The sequence below is a fragment of the Apteryx mantelli genome, chromosome 9 (genome assembly GCF_036417845.1).
Source record: "Apteryx mantelli isolate bAptMan1 chromosome 9, bAptMan1.hap1, whole genome shotgun sequence".
Lineage (NCBI taxonomy): Eukaryota > Metazoa > Chordata > Aves > Apterygiformes > Apterygidae > Apteryx > Apteryx mantelli.
The window spans coordinates 19,151,527-19,173,684 of record NC_089986.1 but is presented as its reverse complement, the minus strand read 5'-3'; the positions used below and the strand labels follow the sequence as shown (position 1 = coordinate 19,173,684).

The following is a 22,158-nucleotide window of genomic DNA, read 5'->3' as shown; positions in this document are numbered from 1 at the left end:
TACATTTAAAACTTCCTTAAAAAAAGAAACTTCAGGTCTCCTCCCATGTGACATACAGAGAGAAGAATACAACCCTTGCCCCAGGGGATTTACAATAAAAACACTTCAATTTTACGTCAGAACATTAATGTTTTAGAAATGTGCACAAGGTCAGCTAAGGTTTTATTTCCATTTTAGGATTGTAGCAGCAAAACTGTAGTTCAAATTGTTGCTTGCTCCCTTTGTAATATTTAAAATTTACCTTCCAGGTCCCTTCCCTAACTTGTCCTGTTTGTTATTCGGCTGAAGAAGAAGCCTAATCACGAACAGACCAGTGTCATCTAACGTTGCATTTAGCAACTACACAGATCTAATAAGAATAGCAGTACCGTATTAGGCTGAAGGTCTGTCTTGCCTGGTGTGCTGTCTCTTGACAGTTGCTTATAAAGGATCTGTAGAGAAAAGTTTTAAGGATTAGGGAATCATACAGCAATCATTGCCCAGAGTTTTCCCAGCTTCTATTGGTTTGTGGCTAATGGATGTTGTGAATACAGGTGATGCAGTTGTAAAAACTAAGTCTTAACTCTGAACTATTTCATTTGGCCAGCAGGATCCATTGAGGCTGTTTTCTCTCTTTGCATGGTTGTGCAAACACAGGGGTCTGTGCGGAAATGGTAACGCGTGCCTCCAGCCAACTCTTTAGTCTTTATCTGCATCAGTGTCTCTTACATTTGATGTGAAAGACAGTGAAAATGGTCAGGAGTGGAAAGGAGTGGGAGTATTGTTCAGGCAGATGTTTGGAGCAAGGTTGTAGTACAAAGCTTTGGACATCTCAAGAAAGGTGCATGGCATGGCTTGGAGTTTTTGCAGCCTTTATTGAGAGGATAGAGTAGGCTTGCCCTGGCTGATTTCCAAGCTTAATCCGTGCCATAAATTATGGATTAATCATCCTACCACCTCAGAAAAAGAAGAGGAGGAGGCCAGGTTTAGATATTTTTGTCACCTTTTCATCTCCTTTGGTTGTATTTATTGTTCCACCAATGCATCAGCCGGTTTCATGAGACAGTTAAAAGCTGCACTGGGATAAGATTTCTGAAGGATGTTCAATCTGGTGGAATGGACTGGATTTTATAGCTCTATATTAAAGGTTATTGGTTATGGCTACCCTATACTATTCTTCTTTCATGTACATAATTGCCTTGAGATTCCAAGTTCATGTTAGGGCTTTCTCTTGAAAGTCTTCTGAACTTGTTCTTCAGTTATTCATGGGTTCTTCCAACGCTTAGGATAAAAAGATTGAGCGGAGCTTTTACTCTTTGTACTTCCTCATGCTGGAAAGAAATATTTTTTTTTTGGCGTGTGTTAGACCTGTAGAGGCTTGACCAATTCATGCGCTGTCTGCAGTTTAGGATGATGATGCATCTCTTAATCATTATCTTTCCAAGTTCAAAACACATTTCACGTACGGTACTTGCAGAATACGTACTTTAGACTAAATATCTGCTTGAAGTGGATATACTGGAATTACCTTAAAAGTTTTTTTAACTATAAACTATATTGTCTTAATCACTACTTTTAAAATAAAGACTTTTAAAAATATTTGTTGGTTTTTTTTTTTTTCAGGGAAAAGTTCACCTTGAATTAAAACTGAATGAACTGATAACAGATAATGGATCTGTGTGCCAGCAGCTAGTAGTACAGTAAGAAAATATATCCATCCTTAAATTTTGCATTTGTTGTTACAACGTGATATAATTGGTCCCTTTTAATTTTGAATGCCTGCACAGCCTGGTACCAATAACATTTTTCTTTTTATATGGTGTGTGTGGGGGGGTGTTTGGTGTTTGGGTGTGGGGATTTTTTGTTCGTTTTGGGGCGGGGGTGTTGCCTTGTTGGAGGGAACAGGTATATGCTTAGGGAACCTCCTGCAGAAGTCTTTAGCAACTGCTTATCTCTCTAGTTCCCAAAGCACTCGCTTTTATTAGGACTCAGCATGGCTCTTTGGTATCAGTGCCTTTCAAGCCCAATTGAAATGAGTCTGGGTGAGCAAGCTAGGAACACTGATCGCAGCTAGCAGCTAGAAATCGCAGTGCTGTTGTTACTGACAGAACTGAGCTGTTGCTGGTGTTGGTGGGAACCTTCTGAAACTTTTTCAGTAGTAATGTTTTGTTTTGAAATGTGAAGGTCTGCCTTTATGTTTGCTTCAGAATAACTTTCTCATGGTTAACTATGACAAGGAGCGTCTATGAAAAAATAAAATACAGACAGTGCCTTTTGGGGAAGCATAACGTTGCCCCATTTCAGTAAAACTTCTTAGCAACAACTCAAGGACTTTCCACTACCAAACTTAATTTTGACTCCAAAGTGTAAAGACATTAGACCATTCACCACCAAAAGCTGACTGGAGTTTTATGAATTTGTGCTATATTCCCAACTTAAAATTAACATCTACAAAAAAAGTTATTTATTTGATTTTTATATATCCATGCACATTAATGTAGTTTAGATTAATTTTTCATGTTTAAAATGCTTTGATTTTGATATGGTAAAGAAAAGTTGCTTTAGAAAGTTACTGTTGCAGATTGCAATTCTGAGTAGGAAGTGGTTTACTCACTGTGCCCTCTTTTAGGATCTCTTTATGACGGAGATAAATGATCAAAAGGAAGCTAGGGTTCTCTCGTGGTTGCTGTACTCACCCACTGAGTGACATGTGGAAGAAGACTGTGCGTTAAACACTGCAGTATTACATCAGCACTTTTGTCCTCATCTGAGATTATGAAATGACCAAGAGTTCCTTAAACTAAAGCTAGATGTTTATTAGTACTTTTGCAGACTTGCTGATAGTCTTGAAATAATTGCCTGTAGATGAGGTATATCATACATAAACATATTCTGGATGAACATGTGAGAATATGAGAAATAACAAATCTCTTTCTGGGTGTTGCTCTATAGAAATAGATGTGACAGCATTTTGAGACCCTTTTGATTTTAAGGGAGCGTGAGGAAATTAAAGAATCTTGCATCTGTTTTCTTTAATGGAAAGCTTTAAGTTTGGGGTTTTTTTTTTTTTTTTGGTCTGTTTATTTTGTATATTTCCACAAGGTAATTAGTAGTGCTGCATTTATTGCTATCTTTGGCCAATCACTAGGCCCTGAGAAGTTATTGTATTAGTAAGTCCCATAGCAAAGCTCAAAGATAGAAAGTAGCAGAGCTGTGGTTGAGTAAAAAAAAAAAAAAAGACAGAATGGACATATACGTACATTTTTCTCCCCACCTCTTCTCAATCTATTCAAAACTCTGAACAAGTATTGGCACAAGCAAAAAAGAAAAAAAAAACTATCTTAAAATAGGGGCTGTAATACTTGCTTTTCAGAACCATGTTTTACTTCCTGTTCAAACTAATGATCTCTCAATGTAATGAGACAGGGAATTTTTTTAAACCTTCAACAGACATATTTTTGTAGGATAATCGAATTCGAGATGCTTTTGCTGGCTTCCATGCCTATATAAGTTTCTAATGGATTTTCAGGGCACATCCCTTGAGAGTGTGTAAGTTCTACCAAGATGAAAAATAGTAACCGTAACTTTCATAGCACAAGGTTAAAGATCATATTAAGCACACAAACAATAGCAAGTAGTTCATGGACTATGATTCTGCAGCATTATCTGGAGTCTGCCAGTTGACTTTTATTTGTGGCTGAACCAACTTGATAAGATTAGACCTGACTAGAAGCTTGGTTCTTCTTATTATGGTTATGTAGACATGCTTGTGGAAGCTCTTTTTGTTTGCCTTCTGGATGGGTTTTATGATGAGGATCAAGTTAAGAACCGAAGGTGGTTGCAGTAGGAAGTAGCTCTTAACAGAGTTTGGGTTTTAGCCTCTCAAGGCTAATGCTGAAGGGAGGAAGGCATCATTTCTCATGTTAATGTATGTAGCAATACCTACTTTTTCAAACAAGAAGTGATTGGGAAAGGAACATGTGACTTTCTAAAGACAGGTGCTGTCGCATCTGAGGAAGGGATGGTCAGTTGTCATATAAAAAGACCATGAATGAGATTCTTCACATTTTTCTTTTTCTTCTTCTTTCTTTTTTTTTCTTAGTGTTTAATTTAGATTCTTATTTGGGCTGTCTTACATGACTGTGTAAGGAAAGTAAGTTTTGGGAAGGACAAATATTAGTATCTCTGACTATGTTTATACCAGAGAAGCCATGAATAACAGTCAAAAAAAAAAAATCTGAAAAACTGGAAGTTTCCTTCTTTTATCCACGCTGACAAAAAACAGTCTTGGACAAGATGTACCACAGGTTAATGATTTGATCTTGATGAAGCCACTGGAAAAGGGGGGGAGGGGGGCAAATTCCTTAAGGTGGCACCTTCAGAAGCCAGTTATGGCTTTGAAGTTGTATAAACATTTGAAAAATTGGGTATTTGATGTATGTTTAGAAACCTAAAGCAAACACATTTTAGTCCTTTCTGAAAATTTTGACTGAACCTAAATGTGGTGTATTCCCTTTATCAGAACAAGTTGTTGAAATACATCACTCCCTGGAGAAAGTCAAACTAACACTTGAAATTGCTTATTTCATATCAGTAAAGCCCTTATCCTCCCCCCCCCCCCGCTTTTTTTTTTTTTTTTTTGGAAATAGAAGCACAAACTTAACCTTCCTCTGGTGAAAAGCTATCTTGGGGAAAACTTAGAGTGGGCTAAACTCTGATATGATGCACAATTTTTGTATTAATTGAAAATTTACTGTTAAATTTCATGCAGATATACCCACAGACCACTTCTGAATTAAAATTTTGTTTTGTCTCTTACGCTACTCATTTCCTTTTCAAATGTGTGAATGAGGAGGGGGAAAAAAGATATTGCAATAGATTAACTGCTGACTAAATGCAGGCTCTTTTTTTTCAAAACCACAATGGCGTGTATAGTAGCACATTTCAAAAATACATGCTTGCTGCTCTCCTTTCTGGGAGTCTGTAAAAAAACAAGTTTGCATGACGGTTTTTTGCATATTTGCTGCTGCTGAAACTAATGATACTTGAACACTTTTTTGCCAAATTAAGCTATTGGATACTTGACTTCTGTGTGTAGCATGGCTTTGAATCTAAAATAAAGTTGTATGTTTTTACAATATTAATACTGTTGAAAGGTCAGAAATAGCTTATTACAGCTAGGTTTTGCCTTTTTTTGCATTTGCATGATCTAAATAAATTGTACTGTATACCCTCTTAAACTGAATTGTCAGTTTGTTACCCTATCTTATTGAAATCAGCCATGTAAATCCCTCTGATATATTTTATCTGCTTCCATAAAGTCATTATAGGGAATATAACAATTTTTTATGAAATCTGCAAAGCCTAATGGCTGCAGCTACTTAGTTTCTGTACTTGGAGGGCTTCAGTTGATTTGAATGGTGGAGGTACAGAACCCATCAGTCATTACTGGGGGGAGTTTACTGAGGGCTGTGTCTTTTTAAGGACTTGTTTCCATCTCACAAACTGAATATCTGCCAGTTTGTATACGAAAGGCTCGTATTTTCTGTATGAAACTCCTTTTACAGACCAAGCTATTGAAATGTGAAGCAAGAATGAATCTAGTCTGAAAGTGCTGTCTAAACCATGAGCTGCAGCTCATCAGGAGTTTGAGAAAAGAACAAAAGTCCTTGTTACCTGTTGCTTAGACTTTACATAAAGATGTAGTAAACTAAAAGATAAAATTAAAGGCTTTTACATTCCTGTCTACTTCTACTAACTCTAGGAGTTTCTGCCTTTTAAATAAAAATTGCTTGTGACAGTCTAGATGGACAAAAGCATGTCTCAAGGCTGAAATGCTTACCATATGCTGAAATGTATTTAATACAGTTGTCAGAATAGGCATGTATATTTAGTGTTACTTTCTTTTTTGATTAGTCAAAGTCTTTTTTATTTATTTTTATTCTAGAAAGTTGCAGTTCTGGCACCTTGGTATCTGATTCTTTGGGGAAGGCAGTATTCCCTTGAGATTTGGTAGCTTATAAGCTTCATGAGGTTGTGCCTTTCTATTTAAGTCTACTCTAATTGAGCCACCTCACATATCTTCAAAATGTTTTATGCATATTTACTGAAGGCTGTTTGTTTAGTAGCTTAAATGTATGTGCCAAGATTTCAGTCTTCTGTATGCAGTCCCTGGGGAATAAGAATCCAGTTTGATACTGCTGAGTTGATTTAATGGCTTTCTGCTCCTGCCACTTTCCTTGCACTGCCTGTGGAATTGTAAGATCTTTGCATGGCTAGGTTCGCTCTGGTTACCAAATGGACTGAAAACTGGCTCAAAACCCAAACAGCTTTCTGTAAGATAAGCAAGCAAAATCATCACAGGTGATGGGTGCAAGATGGGTAAGAGAAGGACAACCACCACTTTGACTCAGTTCGGTTGACTTAGCTGTACTGTTAAATCACATGTCCAAGCAGACTCTAGGCAGTAGTAGTTGGCAAATGAAGGAATGGTTGCAACTGGCTAGCTTAGACTGAGAATTGGAAGGAGAGGAGGTCGGATGAATTGGAAATGGATTCTTGCGCTTGCTGGATCTGATAAGGAAAAGCTTGGGGATACTAGAAATTGATAGTCAGGTGGACTGGGCATTGTTTGTTTTTTGGGATGTTGGAACAGGGTAGGCTGCCTAGGCTAGCTAGAACTTATTGCTGCAACAAAACTAGGACTTGGGCAGAAGATGAAAAGGGAATGCTAGAACTGCCTACACAACGAGACTGACTGTAGTAAGAAATTAGCTTGAGGTGACAGGTCTGTATGATGAATCTGGAGATTCTAGTTCTGCTGCAGGGTTGTGTGGTTGTTGGTAAAGTGTTTTTCAACTTGCAGGAAATCACAAACAAGTTTTTCTTTAATTTGTCTATGTTGCAGTCAAGCTATCAAAAGACAGGAGAGGCCAGAACAAGCTGGATGTGTAATCCAAAGTAATGCATTGTGATCATTTTTTAGTGGTACAATTGGGTAGATGTTTTTCCACAGGATCCTTATCTGCAAGTATGTAGGTCATACAGAGATCAGAGAATGAATTAAAAACTTCCTATATAGTGAAAGAAGATGTTTTCTGTAGGGCCTGGGTCTACAGTATGTGGTAGAGAAATCTAGAAGCATGGTGAACATGAGACAGGAGACTGCAGGAAGAGAAATTATGTTCTCCTGGTTAAAATACCACATAGATTTGACTTGGTCCATCTGCTATTAATTTCCTATGATCGAGTTGAGGCTAACTTACAGGTACACTCTGTACTTATATCTGAAACTGAATATTTTTGTGAGCTGCAGATATTTGGTACGTTTAGTGCTGCGTAATGCCCAATAGTCTGAAAAAAATCAAGTGCTAGCTGTCTCAAATCAGATACCCCAAATGACTGAACAGTCTAGACAGTTTAATTTTGTAAGCACTCTTCTATTCACAGATGTGTTGGAGGAGGAATCAATTAATGCTTATGAAACATCTGGATGTTTCAAGAACGCATTTAAATCCTTGAGTTTGTAGTCATTGTAGGGTTCTCTGTGATTCAAAAATTATTAAAATCCTCAAGGCCACATGCTTAAAATCTGTAAGAAAAAATACCAAATGACTGTGCAGTGGCTAAGCACTAAATGTTCCCTCAACTGGCGAAGACAAGGGGACTTTTCAGGGGGAAGATAGTATCTGGTTTATAATAGTGCACACTCCAAAGAGGGTAAAGTTGAGGCAGCACAGGAGTGTTGTGTCTGTTGTTTCCCAGCTTGTGAGTGTTTGAGTTCAGAACCTTTTGTTATTCTTCTAATGTTGTTTTTCTATGGTACAGAAGGTATTTACTCAACAACTTACTGTTGTCTTGCTGCTATGTAACTTCTTAATCTTGCTTTGTTTTCAGTAATGTCATAAACTACTGTACAACTTATTCTTCCAAATCATAGCATTTAGAAAATGTACTCGATTATGAACTTAGCAAAAAAGTCTATTTTCTCCTTAAGTTATATAGACTTAGGGTTTTATTCAGACTAGCTAATTATGGCAACCAAAGCTTATTTGCATCAATTTAGTTAAGTTCTTGCCATAGATATTAAAAACAAACAAAAAAAATCAGGAAAATAACATTCAGATCTTGTCTGTGTCTTATTTGCTTATGAAATTCACAATCTGCTAAATGTTTTTGGATTTAAATACTGATATGTGCATGGCTATGTCAGAATGCCACTTTGCTAGAAAGCCTGGGTTCTGCCTAAAGTTTACAAATTGTTCCAGCTGTTTTAATTCTCATATTTGGGTATTACCTGAAGATTAACCAGCTTACTGTCCCAACTGTGCTGCTAGTAGTGTTGTTGCTGTGGTGGTTCAAAGGGATTGCAAGCCTTCAGAGAAGATCCAGAAAATGTATCTCTGTCCCTAACAGCATTTTATAACCATCCTGTCTCTTTTGCATCAGGAGTGGTGAAAAGTGTGCCTATGTACCTATTCGTCCTCAGCTTACAACTTACTATATGTGTTATGGAAGAGAGGAGTACTTTTTAAAAGGGCAATTTAGCCCTTTTCATATACTCATGCACTATTGAGAAGAGAGTTTGGAAATAATGTTTAAAATTGTTTCCTAGGTAAACTGTTATTTCTTCCGTGGCCAAATAGTATGGAGGGAACCTGGACATCCTGGGACTATACACTAGCAGTTTTGGATGTTTAATTTTAAATAAGATTTCAGGATATGACTTTGCATTCCTCAGCTTACTCAGTTTAGTGCCCGTTTAGCTGAAAAACATTTTTTTAAATCCTTTTCAGTGCCTTCCAATTTCAGTAGTTGTCATTGTGGATGAAGTCCAATAGCATTTTAGGTCTCTGAGAAATCAAATTTAAAAATTAATGAAGTCTACAGTTTCTTCTGACTTGGGGGAACTTTTTACTTAGTATTTCACCGCGCATTTTGTGATTGTGATACTGGAATATTTTTCATCTAAGCGATTCCAAGAATCTTGTTCTCACCAAGCTGCCTAAGTCTGACTGTATACTTGAATATTACCTCATGTTATCATCCAGGAATCTGTAGTCAGGATCCACATTCTGTGCTTTCGTTACGTTAGGTCAAAATGCGTCTGTGTGTAACGTGGCTGGACATGCTTAAAGGATAGGGTTGTTAGGGATTCTTTTGGTGTGTCCTTCCCCCCCCCCCCCCCCCCAATACACTGATTCACTGATATACTGATTCCCTTTTCATTTTAGCATAAAGGAGTGCCACGGGTTGCCTCTTATAAATGGACAGAACTGTGACCCTTATGCAACAGTCTCTCTTGTGGGTCCTTCCAGGTAATGTTTTTAGTATAAAATAAATGATTCTAAAATGTTGTAATCTTAAACTGGAGAAGAGAGTGATCATTTTTTAAGAAAAACCTTTGAAATATAGAGTTGCTAAATAATATAGAGGTGTTATGTTTTGTTTCAGAAGAACAAATCTTAAAATGCTTTCTGCATACATCACATACTCAGTTGTAACTGTTTGCTCCCCTTTCCTACAGTACTCTCAAGATTGTGAGGGTTTGGTCTGCTTGAACAGCCTGCACTAGTCAAGGACCACTTGTCACTCAGTTCCTTCTTACTCCTCAGATTTTGCACTGAATTTTTTGATATCTTCCATTAAATTTTGTCAAATTAACATATAGGACAATGTGGTTAATTGCCTGTTCACCACCTCCTTTCCCCTGGTTTTCTTAATGCATCAGGTTTTTTGCAGGAAATGTTTAGGGACTGGGAGAAAATGAGAGAGGAGGTTCTGGTGAGACCTTTCTAATGTTGGCACTTCAGGATGCCACCTTCAGAGTCCCCATAGCTTAAATGTTGCCTCCCTTTTTGGATCAGTAATCCTGAATAACTGTTGGGTTTTTTTTGTTTGTTTGTTTCCTTGAGAAAATCCCATGTCCCACTCACACTGACTGTCAAATAGCATCTGAAGTAAGTTAGGTTTAAATTGTTTCTTTTTTGCAGCCTCAAACATAAATCCATCAGTACTTTTTCTGGTGGTACTGAAGAATTGCTTCTTTGAGCCCAGTACCAGAACCTCTCTGGTAAACTTGTATGTTTTAAAGACTTTGGCAGAATTGTCCCTGAAGAAGCTCTAAGTGGAAGAGGCATTTTTCTTCCCTAGTAGTGGACAATCAAATTTGTTTAGTGGGTTTTTTGTTTACTTGTTTGTTTTTTTTTAAGAGGATTCTGTCATTATACCTAGGAAGCATGGTGCTGGTTGCCAAAGAAAGCAAATTGACATATACTTGGTGTTTGAGTCATGTTATACAAAAGGAACTGGGTGAAGGTTGGTCTCACATGGGTATTTATCCTCTTGGTATGGGATTGTATGTGCAAATCTGAGAGAAGTTCCTCGTTAAGATTTTCCAATATCATTCACATGTGACTCATGCACCATGAGTGGAATATTTGTATGGTTAATGCCTCCTGAAAACAGTGGATGTCTAGGATACATTTTTTTTTCCTTTCCCTCATCTGTTTTTCTTACAATTTTATACTAGTTTCTTTTATAAAACACTTTCATACTATGAAAGCCCTTTAATAGTTAAGCAAAAATTTATTCTTTCAATATGTTAAATTTTGAACATGTTCTATCTATGTAAAATACAGGGAGTGGGGAGTGTTTATTTTGTTTGTCCATATGCTGTTTGGCATCTAGTGCTAGCAGCGATTTCTTCCAAAGAAAACATTCAGTACCTTGGTGTTTAAGCCTCTGCCTGTAAAGAACTAGTGGGTATTCTCCCACCAGAAAGGGATGGGAAAAACAGAAATTGGCAGTTGAACAAGACCATGAAAACTCTGCTCAAAACCTGCAGGCAGTGGTTAAGAAATTGTTTGCAGGTTTAAATTTGAAATGCTTCAGAAATTGCTGTTATATTTTACTTGATATATGTTTGTTACGTATGTTTATGAACTGAAATATAAACTTCAGGCTGGACAGATGCACATTTAAATAGATGCAGTGCTTGAAATTTTAACTTTTCAAACTATATTGTGAAGACAAACTAGTCTTATGTTAACATTCTCCTCATTGATTGAAGTGACCTCTAAAATGACAAAAATTATTTTAACTTAAATGCATGGCCCCATTGACAATAGAATGTCTTTATAATTGTGTGTTTAAGTTGTCTATGGTAAAAATTTTACCACATTGGAACAGGAATGACCAAAAGAAGACCAAAGTAAAGAAGAAAACAAGCAATCCGCAGTTTAACGAAACATTTTATTTTGAGGTAACTTTTTGTCAATGTATAGCTCTAACCTTGTGTGATGTTCTGCCTGTTTATCCGTTTTATGCAACCTTTCAACTGTTTTTAAGAAAGCTTCGTAGCAGTACCTAATGCAGAAGGTTCTCCTCCAACCAACCAAGGAGCTAAACCTAGCCCCTCAAATAGAAGTAAATGGACACACATACAGTGCTGGGGACTGCTGGACAATAGCATTCCCCTTCAGTTGCCATGTAAAAGTGACTTTTCCTAATAAGCATATATGTGAGAGAAATTCATTACCTTGAATCACTTTTTACTTAATGTCTGTTGCCATCAGGAGGACTTCTGAGAGAAATTGAACCTGTCCTGTGGAACTTGATTTAAATATTTTCAAGAGCATACAACTAAACAAAATACTTATTTCCTTAATAAAACAGTGTAGCAGTTATATCCAGTAAAGGCTAATTTTATGGTTTGATTAAAATAACATGTTAACTTTTTTTGTTGTTTAGGATTTGTTCTTGATTCCACTTGGGTTATCCTACTTTAACCAAATTATAAGTTTGATTTCTCATCCGATTTGTCTCTGTAATGAAAATTAATATACAATTTGGTTCATATTCTTCTACAAAACATTCTACTGGACTAAGAATTTTAGTTCAGAGTGTAGAAAAACTGCCAGAAATATCTAAACATTCTTTTGCGCTGTTCCGTTGCACTACAAAAGGTGTAAGGCTTCCAGCTAAAATCAGCTACACTGACAATGATACAAAGGAACGAAAAAAGCTGAAAACTGGCATTTACAGAATTAAATGTAAGCATACTCTGCTGTTCAGCTGAGAGTTGAAGTAGTAAAAGTATTACACATACCTCAAATGTATTATATTTTACTATATTTGTATAGATCCTGATCCTGCTGTGTGACTTCAGTGAGGAATTGTTCCATACTTGCGTATAGAGTATCACGTACAGAGTGTTTCAGTTGCCATGTTCAAGATATTGGAAATGATTTGTTGGGAAGTAAGATACTAGGATAAAAATGTGATTAAAAACATTCCAATAATTTTATGGCTTGTAATTTATAGGACTTAAACTGACAATGCAGTCAGTCAAGAAGTGAGAAAGAATGAAGAATAAGAGGGTGCAACTGTGGTGTAACTAGGGCAAGAGCAGTGGACTTCTTATTTGTTTTTTCTTTAAGCATCTCAAGACTGGTTTTAATACTTTCTCGGGGCTCATGCTGAAACCAAAGAAAGTCTTGCCAGTTTCATATCATAATTTTTCTTGTATTTCTAATAGATCTATTATAGCTCCCTTAGATCTCAGTTAGCCCTCATCAGTCTCCACCATCAGGCCTTCTTGTCCCCCTTTTCACCTGCTTTGTGTCAAAAGGCAGTTTGCTTGGTGAACTAGACTTTTTCCTTTGAAAAGAAACAGTAGTTATTTGACAGTGTTAAAGATTTGGTTTTCTTTGTCTTGCTGACTTATTAAATAAGACAGTAAAAAGTATGTTAATAGGAAGGTTTTACTTCCAGGTAACCAGGTCCAGCAGTTATACCAAAAAGTCCCAGTTTCAGGTGGAAGAAGAAGATATTGAGAAATTGGAAGTCAGGTAGGTTATGCAGATTAGAAAGTGGTTTATTGTATCATTAATAAAGGTTTCAAGATAATAAAGAAATGTTTTATTGTAGTTAACTCCAGAGAATTAATGGTCAGACTTGTAGAAAAGATCCTTGTAGCTTAGAAAATCAACCACATTTTGTAGTGTGTTGCTTACCAAAGATGGAAGTTACTTTTTTTTTTTTTTTTTTTTTTGGTAAATACTGGTAGTGTACCTAGCAGCCTAAACTTTTTCCTGTGCCTCTGAGTAAAGAGGCATAAGGACCTTCTGTTCATATATACTAGGTTGGGCAGGTTATTGATAATAGGACTTGTATTGAAGGATGTCACCTGATGCTAGTCTATGGTTTCAAATATGGTTGGCTGTTTTCAAAAAATATAGAGAGAGAAAACCTCCTTTATGAGCTTCTTTATGGTTTGTCATTGCTTTTTAGAAGGCCTCTTTTATGACCTTCTTATTATTTGGCATTGTTCTTTAGGAGAACACATGCATGTTGCATCTTTTCCTTGCAGATGCAAAGAGTACTTCATCATGTAGTCTCCTTTTTCCATTGCTTCACCCTTAGAGCAGGTCTGTCTGTGCTACATAGTTAAGAGTGGAGAGCCCCTATACTCAGCTTTTTTGGCATGTACAGATACATGTGCACAGGTGCACACATGCACACCAAATCTGGAGAATGACAACAAATCTTCAAGGCTAGCATATGTTTTCCAACAGGCATCAAAAGAAGAATTGAGTGCTTAGTTTTAATGGCCATTATAGAACTAACTTTGTATGTGAATTTTTAATTAGGTTCATAAACATCTTAGAGTTGTGTGTTTCATTATAGATGTAAATAGATTTAGAAAAAATCATGCCCCAACAAATCTAGTATTAATTTTTTTGTTCTTCTTAACATCTGCTGTCTGTCAGAAATGTCAGAGAGGTAAGAAGTGATAGAAACAAACAAGGTGCATGTCTTTGGAGTCTGTGATTCCTTTTGAGGTCGTAAACATGAGCTGCTGTTTGGAAAAACAAGCGCATGTGTTGGTGTGGCATTGCAGTGTGCCCAATTTCAGCAGTAAGATATGGATATGTAAATGTATTGGTTAAAAATTTCACTTAAATTACTTGCAAAGAAATGTAGACAGTTTTGGGGGTGGAGACCATACTAAATACATTTGTTGCCAATATCACTTTTCTACTGATGCAAGATCTGTGATTCTAACTTTCACTGGTTGTTGCTTCATCTAGTCTTTATTGGTTAATAAGCCATTTGTTTGATTCCTCTTGATTTAATTAGAATGGAGTGAGATTTCTAACATTTCCTGCCTCCATGCATGTGGATTAGTGCTGTAAGACAGTTGCTGTTAACTTGAAGATTTTTCTTTGTCTCTGGGGATAATGTTCTTATTTGACTATTGTTCTTATTTTCAGAGTTGACCTATGGAACAATGGAAATTTGGTACAAGATGTCTTTCTAGGAGAAATTAAAGTTCCCGTGAAGGTGTTAAGAAATGATTCCTTTCAAGCATGGTGAGAAATGGCTCAAAAGTGAACTTGATTCTACCTTGCTTATCTTCCCTTATAAAGGCTATGTTTTATTATTCATTAAAAATGTCTTTCTGTGTGAGCTATTCTAGTCTCGTTCATCTGAATAAGGTTAGAATTCTGTGCATGCAAGGAAATGTCTTTCTAGTGGGTTTCTCTGCTCAGTGAATTAATCTTGCCAGTCTGTGTGTGTAGTTCTCCCCTTCCTCCAATCTACCCATGCACACAAAATAGTTAATGTGTTTGAGGGTAAAGTGCAGATACTGAAGAAAGGGAAGTTAGGATGAAAAAACTATCCATTAGAGAGAATAACAAGCTCTCACACCAAGCATAACTGTCTCGGTCAGCTTGCTGAATTTTAGTGAATCTGTGGATGCTTTTCAGGTTTAACCAGCAAACCTGGAATTGTATTACTTGTATTTAAATTACTAAGTCAGACTTCCAGAACAATTGATGAAATTGATGTGTGTGTATACACACATGTGCGCACGTGCGCACACACACACACACACACACACACGTATATATTAAAAAAAAAAAGGCATTTCTTTTTTCTTGGAGAGGTGGAGGGAGTCTCTTCTGGAACCAAGCCTGTCATTTCAAGAGAGCTGACATACTCATTCAAAAGCTGGAAGGATAAGATATGAAGGGAATTTAGGAAGAAAACCCTCTGCTTATAACATCGTAGCAACCTCTCTTCTGAAGTTTTTACAGGCAAGAGCCAGTCTCCAGCCCCTTTACCATCCCAACTGCCTAGTGGCAGAAATGATAAGCAAGACAGACTCAAAGGCCTTTAAGTGTGCAAAATATTCTATTTTTGGTGAACCCTTCAGTACAGAGAAGAGAGTGGAGGAAGGGAAGAACCACAGCCCTCGCATATCCGTGTAGAAAACAAATAGGAAGGAAGTGAGGAAACAGGAACTAAATGGAACATGGGTCTCAGCCAGGAACAGTTATGGCTGTGCTCCACCTACCCCTCTCAGTCAGTACCCAAGGGTCTTAGACATGTAAAAGTTGAACGCTATTTGCTAGTCTTAGTGTTTTATTATGTTTTATTGTTATATTTATAGCGGATCACATTTAATGTTTGTGTCAGTATCTTCAATTTTTTTATGCAATTTACTGCAGACAGACACAGGCTTGTTCTGCCCACATTCTGAGCTGAGCAAAAGCCTCGTGCCCGTGTTAACGTAACAACGTGCCGCAGCAACCTGTTAAGAGACGTTCTGTGAGCCTGGGCTCATTACCAGCATGTTGTGTTCATATAGCTTTTGAGTTGTATCTGGCTCGTGTCCAGCTGACATGAAGCATGGATAGAGAGGTTTGTGTCTGCTCATATGCTTTGTAGACATGCCTTGCATGAGAAAATCCTTATATCCAATAATGATAAATTTATCAAAAACAGTTCTGTGATAAAGATAACTAGTGTTTTTTAGACCTTTACTAACTGCATAAAATGTTTTAGAAGGGTCTTTAGAAGATAGCTGGACCACAGCAGATAAAAACAGTATTACTAGTACTAAATATTGGGAAAATAAGCTTGAGAGTCCTAATGTCCAGTAGAGGGTCTCTTCTGGCAAAGATGATTGTGGAAGTACAAATACACTTTTTTTTTTTTTTTTAAGTATTGTTAAAAAGAATACTTGAAGATATAATTTCAGTTTGCTGGGCTGAATGTTGAAACTAACGTGTGACACAAACGGCTGCTTAAAAGCTGTTAACATTTTTATAGGGCTGCACCTCCTGTTGGAATACAATTGAACTACAGCAAAGCCAATGAAGAATTGTTTGATATATTTTGTGTTAAGAGTAGAAGAAAAAGCACTTTAAAGCATTAAACTTTTGTTGCCTTTAATTTTACTTATTTCTCAGGTATGCAGCCTGCTAATATTATGTATTTTACAAGTTTCAGTCTAGACCATTTAAATTCTTGATTCTAGATGTTCCATCTGTAATGTCTGACACTTAATCTAAGTATAACCTAGATATAATATGAGAAGGTCCAACATCATTTCTGATTATTCCTGTTTTCACAGTTGAGCTACAAGAAATATATCCTACTTCTCTGTTGGGAAAGATATGAGAAATGAGTATATGTTCCATTATGTGCTGAAGGTGCACCACATGTTGCTACTTTCTTAGCAATAAACAACAACTTCTTTTGTTTCTCTTTTTTTTTGAGAATTTTATTGTCAGTTTTCAGACAGAGTTAATGTACACTGAAATAGTTAAACACGATACTTTGCTTTATTGTAAAATTAGACAAATTAATGAAATGTAAATCTTAATGCTGTATTTTAGAATTGTCCTGTTGCTTTCAGGTACTTACTTCAACCAAGAGAAAATGGAAACAAGTCTTCTAAAACTGATGATCTGGGATCACTTAGATTAAATATTTGCTATACTGAAGACTGTGTACTTCCATCTGAATACTATGCTTCTTTAAGAAACTTGCTGCTAAAATCATCAGATGTTCAGGTACTTCCATTGAAAATTTCTTTCAAAGATTTAAAAATAGATCATGCCCTCCTGTAAGAGACTATGCGTGAAAATAAGTATAACTGCAGTATTTTTTCATTCCTTTGTATTAACGATTCCTGTCACAACAAGGTGAGCAGCTTTTGGAGCATTTACTTCTGCTCCAAAACACTTAACTTCTGTTCTTGTCTTAGACGAACAAGCAGAAACAGTGAAGTAACCTGTGCTGTGTGAATGGCAACGATAAAACACTTTCTTCTTGTTGGTTGCTCTTTTCAACATTGTCTTCTGGCACTGGCTGTTATTGGCCTCCCTGGATTTAGTTGTTTTCCAAGGACATTGATCCATTATTGGCACTTGAGGGGAAGATATTCGCCATTGCCAGAAACGGTCTGCTTCAGAACTGGTTTCTAATTCCACCTCTTCTGAATTTCTTCTGTCTTCCCCAGTGTTATTCAACATGCCTGGATTTCTCACTTGGGTATGGTGACAAAGGGAAGTGTGGTAGATGGTTAGCATAGCATTGTGAATAAGAAATTAAATCATAGCAACTAGGCTTTATATTTCTAGGTCTTTATAGCATTTCTTTAACCTACATGAAGTGTCGGCAGAGGAGAAGGAAGGTAAATGGGAAACAGATTTTGACTAAAATTTTTGTTAGCAATATTCAGATACTACTTTACTGTAACTCAGGAAGAGCTGAGTGTATCTGGTGGCAGAGTCAGACACTGTCTTTTTGACTTAAGTCCTATAAAGACATTACATTATGGCCATGCAGGTGCTTACTGCCTTTTATTTGGATTTGTGACAAAGCCGTATTCTAATCCTTTGGGGAAAATGGGCAAGGTGAGTAGATGTGGAATTTTATAAACCCTTAAATGTCAAGTATATTTGACTAGATAATATCCCTTTTCAATTATTCTTTTTCTATAGAATGGAAACTTGTAATTGGCATGTTATACAGCAAATACTATTAAAATTTTCTGTGAAGAAGTTATGTCTGTAGTTTTGAAAGATTTGGTTCAGAGCCATAGTTTGCCAAATATAAGTAGAACATTCAGTTACTTCATTTGTGATTTCTCTTTTCCTCTCTCACAGCCAATTTCTGCATCTGCTGCCTATATTTTGAGTGAAGTGTGTCGAGACAAATATGATGCTGTTCTGCCTCTTGTAAGATTGTTGCTACATCACCATAAGCTAGTTCCATTTGTCACTGCAGTGGCAGAGCTAGATCTGAAGGACACTCAGTATGTATTTCATGCTTAGTGATTTCATGCTATTTTTATTTTTCTTAGAGTTTCAAAGGATTTCATGATACAACACTGATAAGTAAGCATGTTAGACTTTCTTCCTTCAGTATTTAGAAACTGATGAAATACACTCATTTTAATATTGATTTATAAAAACATTTACTAAAATTACATTGAAGCTGGGGATCAGAGTTACTAATTAAGTGTGCAATTTTAGATGGAATCGTTTGTCTATAAAGCTTTTTTGGAGCTAGTGTACAGCTAAACATAGCAAACTAGAGTTGTGTTCAAGAGCACGTAGTTTTTTGTTTTTAAAATATCAACATTTGGCCACTTTTCAAATTTTGCTGGCCACTAGATTGATACTTAACACTTTTTAAATTGCTAAGAATCTCATCCTGTTTCCTTGAGTATGTGACTTCAATGAAGAGTGCTTTTTTTCTTCAAAGATGCCGTGTCAGTCTGTGCTCTCCTATATGCCTTGAAACTAGCACCACACGAGTTTTTCCACGTTGTTACATCTGTAGCAGTGTACGGTCCGTGGGTTTGCAGCTTGTGGCTAGAGAAATGAAGTAGGCCTAAGTAGTGCCCACTGAGGTACTGAGTCATGTCCAGTGGAGCTGTGCAAGGGATTTTATCACCATGGGGTGGTTCTTTGCAAAGTTGACTTATTCCAGATTTAAATAAGGTGAGACAACTGACTACATAAGAAGAAGTGACTTGTATGGAAAATAACTTCTTGCACTGCATTTTGGTACACACATTCCTTTCCATTATATTTGCACTGTAACAAAGATTACAGTAAATGCATCAGAGTAGAAAGACTTATTTTGCCATTGAATGTACAGCTGACTTAATTTTCTTCGACTACATGGACTAGAAAGCACAACCCTAGATTAAATGTGTTTTGGTTGAAAAGTGCCTGAGTTTATCAGGCTGGTGCAGCAGTATGCTATTTGTGGTAGCTGTAATAGTTTTCTCACCAGGAGCACTGGAGTAATAATACTGTATTGGTCAGCGACAAGTCTTCATTACTTTGGAATTTTCTCCAATTGTTTCTTTCTCACAGTCGACATTGGATTACAACATCCTTTGTCATAAATTTTCCAGACTTTTTTTTAATGGTTGAATGGTTTAATGTTACTGGTTTTGGAAATAGCTGTAATAATATTGTGGGTTTTTTTTCTCTGTTCAAGGGCGCCATTGCAACCTGGATATCTACGTTCTGAAATTCCTGATGTGTGTTTAAAACAAATTTGTTTAAAAGTGAGATAGAATATTAATCAGATTTTGTGGCTGAGCTTCTTAGGGTTTTTGTCCTCCCATTCAAATAACATTTATTCTTTTTTTACAGAGAAGCAAACACAGTTTTCAGAGGGAACACATTAGCAACTCGATGTGTAGATGAAATGATGAAAATAGTGGGGAGGCACTACCTAAAAGTTACTTTGAAACCAGTTCTTGATGAGGTAGGTTATCTTGCTGAAACTGTTTGCAGGACAGTTAGCCTCCTGAGGTATCCTGCCTCTTTGATAGGCAGCCTTCTTGTAATTCCCTGTATCATAGTAATCCTCCAGGAGGAGGAATTCTAGAGGAAAGTTAAGCTGAGCAATAATTTGCTAAGTTTAGTGGGAGGGATTGCTTTTTCTTCTTTGTGTTTCATATGCTTAAAAATAAATAGTCAATGACAGTTGCTCCAGCCTCTAACACATTGCCAGATTTTCCCACATGATGCTTGCGTAATTGATCTACGTGCAAAGGCACACACAGTAAAGTGAGGATGACTACTGCATGTTGTTATGGATTGTTCAGACCCTATTTAGCTTTCCCCCTAGATCTAGGACAGAATCCAATACTAAATACATTTATTTCCATGCATTCTGTCAAAGAAAATTTTTTTAAGGGAACTCTTAATTTTGGTTTTGTTTCAGATATGCGAGTCTCTAAAACCCTGTGAAATAGATCCCATCAAACTAAAAGAAGGAGATAACGTAGATATTCATATGGTGAGTCTCCTAATCTATTTTCCATAATTTAAATTTTCTAAAAATTTGATACAAAGACACTTTTAAACGCAGCTCTGTATAACAGAAAATGAGTAACTTGATCCATTTATGGTAGCAGTATCATTCCCTAATGACTCTGCAAACAAAGAACAAAAATGAATTTTCATATCCCTGTATATGAAAATAGCAATGAAAAATTAAGTTGCTATTGGGACAGGGAGGAGGAACTAAGCAGAGGATCACAGTCTTACTTACCAGTCTGTTGTGGCTTGTGATGCCTGGTGTTCCATACTCCACATCCAGGTAATAAAGTAGCTAATTAGCACTGCTTTAACACTTTTCATTTTTTGCTTGCCACTTGCCTCTTACTGGAGGATGACATTAAAAGCAATAGTAGCTGCAACAAATTAAATAACACTCATTAGGGATGCACAGGAAGTTCTTCTTCCTTGTAGCATGTTGTCAAATTACAAAAATGTATTTTAATAGGGGGTGGTATATTGTCAGAAACTGCCAGTATACTTTCAAGATGCCTTCTATTTAAAATTAAGCAAATATCATCAAATTACCTTTTAACACCAGTAAACCCATATAGATTATACGAGGCTTTTTAAATATGCACTGTACTAAAATACATATTCAGATAGTCAGGGAAAGTTTTATAAAGGGGTATTGTAGTGTTATGTAGTTCAGGAAAAAGGCATAGCAATGCAAATGTTAACACTCTGAAAAAATATCTTTTCCTATAATTACAGGAAAATCTACGCTATTATGTAGACAAAGTATTCCGTGAAATTGTGCGGTCAAGTATAAGTTGTCCTACCCTAATGTGTGATGTTTTTTATTCTTTGAGGCATCTGGCTGCCAAAAGATTTCCAAGTAAGTGTGCTCTTACTTTTGAAAACGGTGTTGAGAATGAACTGCTTAATGCCTATAGTTACCATATAGGGATTGTTAAAAGTATTGTTTTATCTGAGACTGTGCCTTGAACTTCTTAACTTGACAGTCAGGCATTTGATTTTTCTATCCATCTGTATGTTACACTAAAGCATTGTGGTCAATCGGCAAGAATTATTTTCGGATACAAAGAAGCAGCAGGTCAGAAGTGCTGCAAGACACTAGCAAACAAGAAACCAACAGCAAAAAGATGAGATACCAGAATAAAAGCAGAGGCAATGGGGGAAGTGATTTAGTTAAAAGATGCTTAAAATTTGGAAGAGCTGGAAGCTGTTTGCTGCTTCTAAATAAGAAAGATAAAAATGGAAATAAATTTGGTATTTTCATCTAACTATATGAACTACAGCTCTTCACTATGACTAGCACATTCATGACATGAGTAGTAAAGCTTTAACTGGAGACTTACAGCTCAAGTTTTGTTGGGGTGGGACTTAAAATATTTATTTCTATATTAAAATCATTCTAGAAAAAATGTTCTAATACTGTTTACATTTCAAATAATGGGCTGTGTCTGAAATTCACAGATACTTAAAAGTCAGTTAAAACCTAAAATGATATGTAATAAGCTAGTAGATGAACTTCTGGGGCCTTCCTCTGATTCATGTTCCTCACTGGAACTGAGGCCATAAATTCTTCCAGTTAAGACATTCCTTTCAGAATAGTGAACTTCTCAGACAGAGCAGACTGAAGTGGTCATTAGAGTAAGAATGTGATCCAACTCTATTGCCACGTATAATGGTACATACTACCCGAAATAAATGTTAACTGAACATTTCCTCATCTACAACATAAAAACTACATAACACCATGATTTTATGAGGCAGCTCAGGGCTGGAATTAAAATTGTTCAGATGTGTGGATTACATTTGTTGTATAGCTTTAATGTATTTCCATTTATCAATAACTAACCTTAAAGGTGAATAACCTAATAGCCCTAATGTTTAAAGCCAGCTACTACTATATTTTTTCTTTCAGTTCAAAATGCTTAGAGCCCCATGTGCTCAACACTGGGTGTATAAGTGCTTGTGACAATCACATTATCATTAGTAGTGGAGCTGATGAGCCAGTTCTATGAAAGCAGAGCTTCTCTTTAAAGAG

At 36.5% G+C, this 22,158-nt stretch overlaps 1 protein-coding gene across 3 annotated transcripts in view; it reads left to right on the top strand.

The window, feature by feature from the left end:
- RASA2 (RAS p21 protein activator 2) overlaps positions 1–22,158 on the top strand; it is a 50,446-nt gene that overhangs the window by 17,454 nt on the left and 10,834 nt on the right. For all 3 annotated transcript variants that reach the window (XR_010885037.1, XM_067301877.1, XM_067301876.1), the window contains exons 5-14: positions 1,603–1,679; positions 9,213–9,296; positions 11,170–11,242; positions 12,754–12,830; positions 14,256–14,354; positions 16,691–16,847; positions 17,946–18,094; positions 19,452–19,566; positions 20,029–20,103; positions 20,859–20,982. Coding sequence is in view for 2 of the 3 variants with exons in the window: in XM_067301877.1 (XP_067157978.1) it covers positions 1,603–1,679; positions 9,213–9,296; positions 11,170–11,242; positions 12,754–12,830; positions 14,256–14,354; positions 16,691–16,847; positions 17,946–18,094; positions 19,452–19,566; positions 20,029–20,103; positions 20,859–20,982 (1,030 nt within the window). In the remaining variant the exon portion in view is untranslated. The remainder of the gene's footprint in view (positions 1–1,602; positions 1,680–9,212; positions 9,297–11,169; positions 11,243–12,753; positions 12,831–14,255; positions 14,355–16,690; positions 16,848–17,945; positions 18,095–19,451; positions 19,567–20,028; positions 20,104–20,858; positions 20,983–22,158) is intronic.